This window comes from Tursiops truncatus, chromosome 4, assembly GCF_011762595.2.
Source record: "Tursiops truncatus isolate mTurTru1 chromosome 4, mTurTru1.mat.Y, whole genome shotgun sequence".
Taxonomy (NCBI): Eukaryota; Metazoa; Chordata; class Mammalia; order Artiodactyla; family Delphinidae; genus Tursiops; species Tursiops truncatus.
The window spans coordinates 135,908,445-135,922,815 of record NC_047037.1 but is presented as its reverse complement, the minus strand read 5'-3'; the positions used below and the strand labels follow the sequence as shown (position 1 = coordinate 135,922,815).

General features: G+C 40.2%; 1 protein-coding gene and 1 non-coding gene across 16 annotated transcripts in view; one reads left to right on the top strand and one right to left on the bottom strand.

Annotated features, from left to right (window-relative positions):
- The window catches only part of TTC3 (tetratricopeptide repeat domain 3), a 145,743-nt gene that overhangs the window by 103,375 nt on the left and 27,997 nt on the right, over positions 1 to 14,371 (bottom strand). For all 15 annotated transcript variants that reach the window (XM_033856058.2, XM_033856069.2, XM_073804492.1 and 12 more), the window contains 2 exons: positions 9,675 to 9,729; positions 482 to 644 (listed from right to left, as the gene is read on the bottom strand). In XM_033856058.2, coding sequence (XP_033711949.1) covers positions 482 to 644; positions 9,675 to 9,729 — 218 coding nt within the window. The remainder of the gene's footprint in view (positions 1 to 481; positions 645 to 9,674; positions 9,730 to 14,371) is intronic.
- Positions 4,286 to 4,357, top strand: TRNAG-CCC (transfer RNA glycine (anticodon CCC)). The gene has a single exon. It is a non-coding gene; the product is annotated as a tRNA-Gly (tRNA).

The window sequence follows — 14,371 nt, the reverse complement described above, 5'->3', positions numbered from 1 at the left end:
TGAAAATCTGGAATTCCTAGCCTGCACACTAATTTATGATGTACCTATGTATATACATACATTCAGCATGCTACAGAATTAGCCACAAACTTGGTGCAAAAACATCAAACAACTCTATTGAAGGGCCTTTTCTTTAGGAAATAAGTATAATAATGGAGAAAAAAATCTTAAATTTTGTTTCAAAAGGCTTTACTTCATTCAAAATTTCAAGAAAGTATATTTTTCTACAGAAGAATAAATAATAATTTGTTGCTGTTCCAAATAAAACGTACAAATCATTTATTATTACCTATTGGAATACAATACTAACAAAATTCTACATGAATAGAAATGAAAAACGTAACTGAGTTAACCGAAATAACATAAAGGAAGTACAAATCATCTGAGAATTGATTTATGGTCCTCTATTAATCCAAGAAACCCACCTTCAAAAGTTTTAAAGGGAATTTGACTGTAACCAAAAGAATCTTAGGTGAAATACCTTGCAGGTCTTCTATTTGTTTTTGTAACTTTACATGCTGCTGAATTAGATCCTTGATTCCCTCAGGGTCATTTTTACAGAGTTTTTGAGCTTTTATGTTTGCTTGCAGGGCCCAGTCATATTCCCCCAGCATAGAAAGAGCAGCACAATAACGATAATGACCCTGTTCCAAAAAGATAAATTCAAATTTTTCTCAAAAATATGCTTAAGTTCAAGAAAATAGATAAGGAAAAAATATTTTGCTTGAAAACTGATTAGTTACTTAAAATGTTACATTAGGATCCTATCAATAAAATAAATAAAAATGTTAATACCTCTCAGGAAATAAAGTCACCTAAATGAGTTAAATGAGAAGCTACAAATAGTATTCATAATAATTTTTAACAACTGACTAGAGATCAGTGTCTCTGCTTAAGAGATTTTTGTACACCCCCCCAAAGAAAATAATTCAACCTTTACGTAAGAAAGAAATACATTATTCTTATGCCAAATTAAGTATAAAAATGATGCATTATAAATAACTTAATTTTTTTCAAAATACTTTTAGGCAGTAATAGTCTCTAAGTCATTACACTCCCTACACTTCTGAAATCAAAAGAGTTTTAGAGCTGGGAGGAACAATCAGCCTGTGCAGTAGTTTTGCAGCCCTGCTGAAGAGCATGGGCACAGATAAGGGGTGCAGCTATTAATTCCATCTTTCTTAATCAGCTTTTAATTATTTTACCTCTAAGTATAGAGTTCTTGGCTTTAAGAAAAGATCCGAAAACCACTGATTTACTCTTAATTCCAATGATCAGGTTGCTTGCTTTATTGCTACAGAACCATAGTTCTGGCTGGTCCCATTTATGCATTTTGGGAAATCTTCTATATCAAGCATGAACATTTTAATCTAGAAAGCTAATATTACCAAACCTGGGGCTAACTCAGCCAACCCCTCCTGTAGCTACTCCCAAACCAAACTCCCATTTTAGGCACAGTATCTCCATTTAAGAAGTGATTTACAAGTGAGAGAGGCTAGAAACTGGCCTAATGCCACATTTATTTAGAGACAAACCAAAGAACTTGTATCTTGACTCCAGGTCCAGAGCTCTTTCCTACACATTTTACAAAGAACATTCTGATTCTACGAGAAAATATGAAATCAGAAATAAGTGATCCGTTTAAGAAAGATGCGACTTTCACTAAAAGAAGCCAGAAACAACCAAAGGACCTCTGTTTATGCAGGTTCAGAGCATATATAATCCTACTGTGGTGCACCAACCCAACCTGTTCCAGAGCATTTCTTAGCCAGGCTCCTTAGGCTCAGATCAATGATCCCAATTCAGACTGCATTTGGTTAAACTCTGCTTTTCCTCCAAAGGCATAAGATAAAGAGTTCTCACAGATACGCTACAGGACCAAAGTTCTATCCACTAAGCATATATCAACTTCAAAGTTTAAATAACTGCATTAAAAAATAATCACAGCATAGGAAATTATGAGAGATTATAAACCTTACCCGCTAAATTTGTAAAAAACGCTTCATTTCTTTCTCTTTTCCACTCACCTTTCTCATCTTTTACTGGGTCCTTTTCCCTAAACTCTGTAAAACCCAGTGTAACTTCTATCAGTTGAGAAAGGAGTTTATTCAGGTCTCTCTGCTGAAGTTGTCTGAATGAAGCTTAAATTAAAGGTATCTCAGAAAGTTTCTTGAACCCAATTACATAGAAAGTTTTGCTCTTCTCTGACATTATCTCATTCTCTAACACATATACAGTTCATCTGACTAGCATCCCCTCCTCTTGTGTGCCACCATGTCCTACTCCACACAGTAATGACCCCACTAGTGCCCCCGGCTCAACAATGGCTGGCAGGGTAGAAGCATAGCTGTGACCCAGGAGACTGGTCAATCCAAATGCACCACTTCCCAGGTCACAGTAATTGATCCACAGGTGGGTACATGGCTCAACCAGGATCGGTCTGAGGCATTCCACAGTCATACTACATAAATGCTAACAGAGGCTCTCTCTCCACTAGAATAAACAGTTACTAGGATATCAGTTATTAGGATATCACTTTTACAAAATGAAGCCAAGAGAGCCTATGCTCTAATTACCACTTGTGGTCAAGACAGAGTAACAGGGATTGGATATACCCTCTTGCTTAAAACAAACGAGGACAAAATACATGAAACGAAGGTTTGCAAGACACTGGACATCGGGCAACAAAAGAGAGTGATCCCTGAGAGATGAGAAGCACAGAAAGCCCTATGATTGCTCCAGCTTACTTAAGGAGAGATTCTAAGCCATAGCACACGGAGGAGGAACCCAGGGAGAGACCACAGTCTCAGTGAAGACAGAGCCAGGAGTCCAGGAAAGCCAAGGCAGCTCAAGTTCACAGGGCAGAGGACCAGAGAGGAGAGAGCTGGACAGAGAACTCCAGAGATCTTCAGAGGGTCTCCCTTGAGTCTTCAGCTGAGTATCCATCAGTACATGCATGCGAGGCAATTACCAGAGCCAGGGAAAGAACCACTTGAAAGACTAAAAGGGAACAGTAGTCAGCACTGACACAGGGCAAGGAATAATTCCTGTTCCCACTGACCAATGCGGAAAACATCCTAATTCATGGAGTATTAAGTACTCAAAAGAGTTGCCTCAGCTGTGCAGAAAAAATTAGCCCTAGACCAAATACCACTATGATATCACCCAACAAAGCTTAAAACAACACTCCAAAGAATCTGTTTCCAAGTAACTTTAATGCATCCCAAAACGAAACTCAAAAGTATTTACAGAAATACAAAAATATTAGTACCAAACAAGGTAAAATTCACAATCTCTGGCAACCAATCAAAAACTACTAGGTATGCAAAGACGGAAAATGTGATCTATAATGAAGAGAAAAAAAATCAATCAGTTGAAAACAATCCAGAAATGACACAGATGATAGAATTAGTAGACAAGGACATTAAAACAGTTATAAATATATTTCATATGTTCCAGAAGCTAAGGGAAAAACTGAACATATTAAGAAAAGACATGAAATATATAAGAAATACTCAATCTGCAATTCTAGAGGTGACTGCTATAGCATTTAGATGAAAAAAAAATTAGATGGAAATAAAGGCAGATTAGACATAGCAGAAGAAAAAGACCAGTCAATGTGAGGACAGAGCAATAGAATCTAGGTAAAATGAAACAGACAGAGCAAAAAGAGAAAAAAGATTAAAAACGATGCTAACAGGGAAGCACCACTGAGAAACAGAAAGAAAAATGTGTACAGATCTGGATCTGACCATGCCTGAAGCTGACCCCCTAGACTTTTCAATTACATGAACCAATAAATTCCCTCTTCTACTTATGAGTTAGGTTTTGTCACTCCCAAACAGAAGAATTCTAATATACTCCTCAATATTAAAAAGTTCTTGAGGACATTTGTGAGGTTTGTATCCTGCATAACATCAAAAGATAATGCACTTGGAAATGTCAACAAATATCTGTTGACTATACTGTAAAAATTCTCACTCTTTGGGATACAATGACTCACCCTCTCTTAAGCCTAAAAGTACGTGTAGGACTTATATAACATTGTAAATCAGTATACCTCAATAAAAAAAATAATGAAAATAAAAAATAAATCATTTAAAAAATTAAAGTATGTCTATGACAGCTGACATTGTACCAGTCTTCTCTACCTGGAAAGAAGGAAGAAAAAATGGTCTACCCTCACACAGAAATCTACAGAGTATCTTCCTATACAGGCTTATATCCTAGAGGAATGACTCAATAGACTCAGATTCATGAAAGAACTCATAAAAGAATGGGGACTTCCCTGGTGGTCCAGTGGTTAAGACTCTGCACTCCCAATGCAGGGGCCCAGGTTAGATCCCTGGTCAGGGAACTAGATCCCGCAAGCCAGAACTAAAGATCCCATGTGCCACAACTAAGACCCAACGCAGGCTAATTAATTAATTAATTTATTTATTTATTTTTAAATGTCTATTTAAAAATTAAAAAATAAATAAAAGTAAAGAATGCATCTTGCACAGTCTACTTTTGTTTTCGAAGTTTAAAATATCCTTCAATGAGCATTCCTTTCTGGTAAAATAAAATGACAAATGAGCTCAATATATAGTTACCAAATTTTCTGAATACTTACTAGGAGTTGTGTTTTTCATCTACACAAATACTTATGCAACCATCAAAAAAATCTCAATTTAAAAAAATGAGTGAACCCACATAAATATAGTCAACTGATCTTTGACAAAGGACAAAGGCCATACAATGGAGCAAAGACAGTCTTTTCAACAAATGATACTGGAACTGGACATCTACATGCAAAAAAACGAATCCAGGGACTTCCTTGGTGGTCCAGTGGTAAGGAATCCGCCTTCCAATGCAGCGGACAGGTTTGATCCCTGGTCGAGGAACTAAGACCCCACATGCCGCAGGGCAACTAAGCCTGTGTGCCGCAACTGCTGAGCTTGTGCGCCTCAACTAGAGAGAGAAAACCCACACACCACAACTAGAGAGAAGCCCACACGCCGCAACGAAGAGCCCGCATGCCACAACGAAGACCCAACACAGCCAAAAATGAAAATTAATTAACTAATTTAAAAAATGAATCCAGACCTAAAGCCCTCGACAAAAATTAACTCAAAATAGATCACAGACCTAAAACTCCTAGAGGATAGCATAGAGGAAAACCTAGATGATCTTGAGTATGGTGATGACTTTTTAAATACACCAAAGGCATGATCCATGAAAGAAATCATTGATAAGCTGTACTTAATTAAAATTAAAACTTATGCTCTGTGAAAGAAATGTCAAGAAAATGAGAAGGCAAGCCCCAGTCCAGGAGAAAATATTTGCAAAAAATACACCTGATAAAGGACTGTTATCCAAAATATACAAAGAACTCTTAAAACTCAACACTAAGAAAACAACCAATTAAAAAATGAACCAAAGACCTTAACAGACACCTCATCAAAGAAGATACACAGAACTTCCCTGGTGGCGCAGTGGATAAGAATCCACCTGCCAATGCAGGGTACACAGGTTTGATCCCTGGTCCAGGAAGATCCCACATGCCTCGCGTGCCACAACTACTGAGCCTGCGTGCCAGGCTCCGCAACAAGAGAAGCCACCGCAAGGAGAAGCCCATGCACCACAACGAAGTGCAGCCCCCACTTGTCACAACTAGAGAAAGCCCACACGCAGCAACGAAGACCCAATGCGGCCAAAAAAATTTTTTTTAATTTAAAAAGAAAGAAAAAAAAGATACACAGTGGCAAATAAGCACATGAAAAGATGCTCCACATCATATGTCATCTGGGAAATGCAAATTAAAACAATAAGATACCACTACACATCTATTAGAACAGCCAAGGGCTTCCCTGGTGGCGCAGTGGTTAAGAATCCGCCTGCCAATGCAGGGGACACGGGTTCGAGCCCTGGTCCTGAAGATCCCACATGCCGCGGAGCAACTAAGCCCGTGCACCACAACTACTGAGCCTGTGCTCTAGAGCCCGTGAGCCACAACTACTGAGCCCGCGTGCCACAACTACTGAAGCCCATGCGCCTAGGGCCTGTGCTCTCCAACGAGAAGCCACCACAATGAGAAGCCCATGCACTGCAACGAAGAGTAGCCCCCGCTCGCCGCAACTAGAGAAAAGCCCTCACGCAGCAATGAAGACCCAACACAGCCAAAAATAAATAAATAAATAAATTTTTTTAAAAAAGAACAGCCAAAATTCAGGACACTGACCATGCCAAATGTTGGCAGGAGGTGGAGCAACATGAACTCTCATTCATTGCTGGTGGAAGTGCAAATGGTGTAGCCACTTTGGAAGGTTTGGCGGTTTCCTAAAAAACTAAACATATTCTGATCATATGATCCAGCAACCGCACTCCTTGGTATTTACCCAAAGGAGTTGAAAATGTATGTCCACACAAAAACCTGCACATAGCTGTTTATAGCAGCTTTATTCGTAATTGCCAAACCTTGGAAACAATCAAGATGTCCTTCAGTAGGTGAATGTATAAATAAACTGCAGTATATCCAGACAATGTAATATTTTTCAGTGCTAAAAAGAAATAGCTATCAAGCCATGAAAAGACATGCAGGAACCTTAACTGCATATTACTAAGTGAAAGAAGCCAATCTGAGAAGGCTATACATTGTATGATTCCAACTATAGGACATTCTGGAAAAGGTAAAACTATGGAGACAGTAAAAAGATCAACGGTTGCCAGGAGTCTGGGGGGAAGGATGGATCAGAGGATGTCAGGGCAGTGAAAATACTCTATATGAACCATAATGGTGGAATACATGTCATTATACATTTATCCAAACCCATAAAACATGGAACACTTAGGGAGTGAACCCTAAGACAAACTATGGACTTTGGGTGATTATGATGCGTCCACGTAGGTTCATCAGTTTTCACAAATGTATAGCCCTATTGGGGGATGCTGATAATGGGGGAGACTATGCAAGCATGGGGGCAGGGAATTTACAGGAAATCTCTGGACCTTCCTCTTAATTTTGCTGTGAACCTAAAACTGCTCTAAAGAAAATAAAGTCTTAAAAAAAAAAGAGTGAATATTTTATGTTTGATAAGTTAAGCCAGGAATAAACATTTTACATAAAGGCCTCAATGTAATTAAGAAAGTTTTGAATTTAAGATATATGAAAGACAGCATATGTACTGTGTATATCTAATGGACGTTTCGAAAGAATAAACTGGAAGGAGGCAATATTCAAATGATTAAGGGTGAAAATTTTCCAGAAATGCTGAAAGACATGAATCCTCGGATTTTAGAAGCCAAGCTATCCCAATTACGATGAATTTAGAGAAAATTCCTCAGACACATTGTGATGAAATGGCCAAACGTTAAAGACAGCGAGATCTTTAAAACACCCAGGAAAAGAAAAGGTTACTTACAAAGGAAAAATAGCAGACTTGTCAACAGTGGCAAAAAAAAGTCAAAAGAATGTAGACTCAAACATCTGCAAAGAATATTATACCCTGCTGAATTATTATTTAATAACTGGGATAAAATAAAGCCATTTAAAAAAACAAAAAAAGAAAGTTTAGTATACTTTTTCTAAGTTGATAATAGATTGAAATAGCAAAAGTTATCCCTGGAAAACCAGTATCATGGTCTAGGTTTCAGTATTATGAACTCTATCATCCATTCGTTCCATAAATTAATATATACGGCACCTGCCCGATGATCAGCAGAGATTATGTTTCAAGTACAACAGCAACTCACAATGAAAATGGCAACAAGCTCACCACCTTCAAACAGAAGCATATCCAGTGCTGGATTCTCAATTCTATTTTGTCTTTCACTTGCAATGACACCTTGTAAAAGTCACTTTACCCTTCTGGGACTCAATTTCTTCATCTATAACTGAGGCATTTAAAAGTGACTCCAATATTTGGAGGCAGAAGTCCACCTGGAGAATTTTATAATCCCCAGACTCTAATACACTCCTAGGCCATCTGAATCACAATTTGGGGGCTCTGAAATCCTATGATTCTATTCACTCTGGCTTATAAACAAATATGTAAACACTTTTTAAGATCTATAAATATTGGTAAGCCAGTTAACTCATTTCAACCCATTCATTCAACTCATTTATTAAATCAACAAATACTGACTATGAGTGCTTGCCATGTGCCAGGCAGCCCGTCAGGCAGTCCAGATTCAGAAGTGAACCAACCAACCAAAAAAACCTGTCCTCAGGGAGCTCACAATGTACTGGAGCACATACAAAAAGCAACCCAACTTAAATAACATATATCATATGTTCAATAATGATAAACGCTAAGAGGAAAAAAAAGTAAAGCAAAGAAAAATAGCAAATGTCTAGGAAGGGGCGGGGTTTGCATTTTAGTAATGTGCTCAGGGAAGGTTTCACTGAGAAGAGAACCTTCAGTGAACAATGAAAGGAAATAAGAGAGCTAGCTCAGGCTCTGGGGAAAGGCACTCTAATTCTAGGCAGAGGGAAGAGCAAGTACAGACTGGGAGTGGACCTGGCATGTGTAAGAACAGTGAGGAGGCCAACGGGCCAACAGAGTGAACGAGGGAGAGAGCAGCAGGAGTGAGGTGGGAGAAATAACGGGTGTTAAAGACAGGAGGCTGGTCAGATAGAGCCTAGTAATAACTTTGATCAAGCGAAAGAACCATCCTCATCCACTGCTTTATTAATGTATACTTAGGTTATCTGCAGTTCTGTGCTATTAAAACAATACCACAGTGACCAATCTTGTCCATCTCACCAGGTGCACATATGCAAGAACGCTTGTGGGCTACACACCCTTGGAATCAATCACGGCATACGCACATCGTAGTGCTCTCCAAGTGGGCTGTGACAAATTCACACCCCACTGGCTTATTGAGAGTTCCTGTTAATAAACACACTACTGATACTCAGGACTATCGATCTCTAACTTTTGCTCATCTGAAGGACTCAACATCACATTGTTTTTCACTTGTGGGTGTACATGTGGGTCTGCTTGGAGGCTATTAGGCTCTATTAGGTTTCTATCTCTTTACAGTTTTAATTACTAGGAAACAGAATATACCTTTTTCTATTGCCCATTCAGGTTTCCTCATCTCTGAAATGCTTGTTTATTTCATTGGCCTGTTTTCTACTGGGTTTCTTATTTATCTTTGTTCTTTGCATATTCTGAATATAAATCCTATCAGTTATGTATGTTCTATATATGACAAACTATTTCCTCCCAAATTATTTCCTTCATGGTGTCCTGACATACAAAAATTTTTAAGTTTGAGATAGTCGAATTCATCAGAGTTTTTTCCTTCACTGACCTGTGCATGTACATTATTTAAGAAATCCTTTCCCAGCTCAAGGCTATAAAGCTAGTCTCCTACAGCTCCTTCTGGGTTTTAAGTCTCATTTTCCACAGCCAGGTCCTTAATCCATCCAGAACGTGTGGATGCTGTTACCTCAACCATAAGGGATGCTCACGGCCCCTAGGGACTGCTGTCCTCCTCAGACACATGTGGCCCTTACTGCTGGGCTGCATCTCCTCTCTGATCATGGAAATGAAGATTCCCCTGCCACATTCCTGAGCTCTGCCTAATTTTATCCAGCATTTTTACATACAGATTTACATTCTGTAAACAGAATTTTCAAAGTTGTACGGCACTATGTGTCCAATGTAAATAAGAAAGAAACCTACCTTTGTCCAATTGTTCTTCAGAATAATAGCTCTCTTTCCATCACCAAGTGCATTTCTAAAAAAAAAAAAAAAAAAAAGGAAGAAATATTCAAACTAAAGGCATTATATATTGTATATCTATTTAGACTATAATTTTCCATATATAATCTAGTTTTTAATCCACATAATATATGTCCATTATAGGAAATTTGGAAAATACAGAAAAGTAAAACAAAGGGAAAAAGTCACCCAGAGTCACAACCACAATTACCCAGGAACAGCTACTTTTAATATTCCAGAGTACTTCCTGCACACAACTATTTACATCTTACCTATGCCTAACTTCTTGTTATTCTTTGTACGGTTTTTTTTGGTACTATTTTTGCAAGTCAGCAAGACTTCTGATCTCGGAAAATAAAACTTCCAGATCTTTTTACACAACACATCGGCTAAGCTATAGTGGACAAAGCATCAAAGTTGGGATGTGAGATGGGGATTAAGTCCAACTCCATCACTAATTCTCACTGGGGCTGTTAAGAAGTTATTAACCTCTCTGGGGCCACTTTCTCCTCCGTAAAATGAGGCTAATAACTGTGTTCTTCCTGTTTTCAGATACTATGCTAAAGCGCAGTGCTTTGTAAACGGTCAAGTACTAAGGTCTAACACCTAGCCTCAGTTTCCTGGCTTCCTTACATTCAATGACCTCCTCCTCTACCCCAGCTCAGTCACCCACCACCGCCCTCCCAGGGAACTTTATCACCACTCAAAACTGTTCAAAGCCCAAAATCACCAATTCAGGCATCCCACTCTTTCCCCCATAACCTAGCTCCTTCTATCTTACTTGTCCAACTATTCCTACTATCTCCTCAGGGTGCCCAGCGCATTGACTTACCCACTTTCTCTTTTTTTTTAACTTCCTTATTTATCTAGCTTAAGATTCGTTGGTTCATCATTGCATATTCCCATGCATACAACTTCTTTGTCCCTATGTTTACATCTTGCTCTATGGCAAAACCCAACACTGGATCAACCCTGCTTCCTGCTTTCTCCATGACTACATCTAGGGAGCCAAGTACTGCTGGAGAAAATTACACAGCAGAGCACACAGGTAGCACTACTACTCAGGATTCCAACAACCCAAAGGGGCCTTCAACATTGTTAACCAATTATTTCAGACCAAATCATTCTCTAACTTTGTAAAATGATCCTTTCAAATCTTACGTCCTTTCCTCAAACTTCCAACTCCCCTTTCTCTCAGCAGATGAGCTCTGCTTCTATTTCAATGAGTAAACTGGAGACATCAAAGAGAACTCTCTCAATTTTCTACAACCAAACTTAAAGACAAACCCACATCTGGCCCTGCCTTTTCTCTTTCACAATAAGTGTCTTCTTCTGGGCTTCCTTGGTGGTGCAGTGGTTGAGAGTCCGCCTGCCGATGCAGGGGACGCGGGTTCGTGCCCCGGTCCGGGAAGATCCCACATGCCGCGGAGCGGCTGGGCCCGTGAGCCATGGCCGCTGAGCCTGCGCGTCCGGAGCCTGTGCTCCGCAACGGGAGAGGCCACAGCTGTGAGAGGCCCGCGTACCACAAAAAAAAAGTCTTCTTCTTCCTTATATGGGCAATTTCTCCACTTGTGCCATATAACTACCCAACCTTACCATATCAATTATCCCTTCTCTCACCTGTAAAATTACCCATTCCTTCTCAAGAATCTACCCCATCGATTTTTTTTATTGTGGTGAAATGTACCTAACATACAATTTACCATTTGAACCATTTCAAATGTAAAGTTCAGTGGCATTAAGCACATTCACGTTGTTGTGCAACTTCCTATCGACTTTTAATATGCTCAGATCTCTCTCATCTTTAAAAAGCAAATAAAAAAATAAATCTTAAACCCTAAGCAAACACTGTTGGTAATCTACCCAGCAGCTATCCCCTCCTCTACCTGATTACTAGACTTCCATCGTGAGGTTCTACCTCACTACTACAAGATTTAGAGAGAATTCCTTATTAGTTTAAACCAATCATGGCAATCCTACTCTCCTTTCCATTGACAGGTTTAGGGGTAGTCATGTGACCCAGACCTGAAGGGACTTATCACTCTTAAAAAGAGATTACAAAAAAATAAATAAAAAGATTACAAAGAAGAACAAAACTAGGTAACTTACCCTACCAGACAGCAATACCTACTAAAAGGCCAAATATACTTTTCTTTTAATAAAAAATAAAAAGCTATCTAAAGATAGATGATCTAACAAACAGAATAGGATACAGAAATCAGAAACAGATCCTTACACACAGTCACCTGATTTATATGACAAAGGTGACACTGTAGTGCATGGGGAAAACATAGTCTTAAAAAATGGGGCTGGGTCGGCTGAAGGGGGTCTCTTCGGTACCCCTACAACTAGTGCAGAGCCTGCTATGTAGAGATGCTCACTGGTTATACGTTCAAAGAATGAGTGAATGGATGAATGAATAAATGTGTCCTCCACATCTACATGCCTGAGGCAGAGCAGAGGCAGCAGCACGAAGAGGGTGGGGGGCTGCGAGCAAGTGGAGAAGCTAAAAAGGCTTCCTCCTCCCCCTCCCCCTCCCCCATCCATCCACCCATTTCTTGTGCATCTACTACATGCCGGGCACTGTGTTATGGACACAATGTGGACAAGCTGGACACGGCCCTGCCCTCTTGGGACTGACATTCTAATGGGGAGACAAGACAATATGGGAACAAATAACTAAGTGATTTCTAAGCCACGTGAAGACTACTGAGGTAGAGAGAGTGAATTTTCAGGAAGAAGGGTCAGGGCAGGCTTCTAGAAGGAGGTGGTATTTGTGCTGAAACTCAAATGAAGGGAGGGAGGGAGCCCTGTGATGCCAGGGAAGAGCGTCCCAGGTAGAGGGGACAGACAGTGCACAGGGTCTGGGGCCGAAAGCGGGGCAAGCAAGCAGAGGGGAGGGGGTGACAGCAGAGGCCACAGAGGTAAAGAGAGGAGGGCGTAGGGATGGGAAGGGTTCCTGGGTTGGGGGCCTGAGGACCTGCGAGGGCTGGAGGCGAGGGCAGAGGCCTGTCGGTCTCCAAGGGCAATGCTGACGGACTCGGGGCAGCAAAGAGAAACAAGGCTATCTCATCAGAGCTGACTTTGGAAGCCTCAGGACCAGAGGCGGTACTGGGGGAGAGGACCAGACCCAGGGGAGGGGACTCCAGAAAAGCAGCCCAAGAAGCAACGGACGGGCAGGTTTAAGGAGGTGGGTTCACTGTGGTGGGAGCTCAGAGTAGGGGATTCTGGGAAGCAGAATTAGCTGCAGGCAACGCCAGGATTGCAGAGAGGTGAGAAGCGGACTGATCCCCACTCACAGGCTCTCCGAGGAGCCTGGTGTGGGAGTCGGGGTGTGGGGAGGGCCCTATTCTGGCCTGGTCCCTCAGAGGCAGGGCTGCAGTGGGAGCCCTGCTCGCTTGCCCTGGGATAGCAGCCCCACCAAGGCTGGCCCTGGCGTGGGGGGCGGTCTTGGGCCCAAGAAAAAAGAAAAAAAGAAAAAGAAGGAAAAGAAATGGGGCTGGGTCAACTGGACATTCATATGAACCCTGAACCCTACCTCATACAAAATACAAAAACCAACTCCAAATGAACAATAGATTTAAATACCAAAGTTAAAAAATCAAGCTTTTAGAAGAAGAAAGAACATTTTGTAGAGTAGGCAAAGATTATAATCAGAACACAGAAAGTGCTTACCACAAAGGAAAAAATTGATAAATTGTACTATATTAAAATTACTACTTCCATTTGCGAAAAGAACATAAAGAGCAAAAAGGCAAGCCACAGAGTGTCAGAAGGTATTTGTAATACGTATATTTGACCAATGACTCATATCCAGAATTTTTTAAAAAAAACCTCCTGATGAATAAGACATTCAACTCAAAAGAAAAAAAAATAGCAAAGACTGAAGATTCAAACAGGCACTTCACAAAAGAGAATATCTGAACGGTCAATAAGCATGTGAAAAATGTTCAACTTAAATCTGCTAAATCAACTTAAGGAAATGCAAATTAAAATCACAGCACTGTATCACTACACACCCAGCAGAATGTCAAAATGAAATGACACAAAATAAGAAGTGTTAGTGAGGATGTGGAACTAAAACTCTCATATGCTGCTGGCAGGAGTGTAAAACGCTACAACCACGGGTGTGCTTATGTTCAGTGTGCTACAGCTGAACATAAGCACACCCTCCTGTCCCAGCAGTGCCACTCTTTCATTATATACTTAACAGAAATGAAGACATGTGTTCACAATGACGCTATCTAAGTCAAGTACTAGAAACTACCCAAATGCCCATCAACAAGAGAATGGATAAAATGTGGTATATTCATGCAATAGATGAACACTTTACAACTACATGCAACAATATGGATCTCAAACACAATGCTGAAAACCAGACATAAAAGAGCACATACCACATGATTCTGTTTATATTGCACAAAAGCAGGCAAAACTAACCTATGGTGTCAGAAGTCAGGACAGGAGTTATCCTGGGGGGAGGAAGTGGGTAGTGACAGAAGGAGGAACAAGGGTGACTTCTGGGTTACCGGGGTTGTGATCTGGGTGCTAGTTATGGTCGTTTGGTTTCTGAAAATTCAACCTATACACTTATGAACTGTACATTTCTCAGTGTATGTACTAAGGTTTTAGTTTTGAAGATTACAACAGTCATCCTT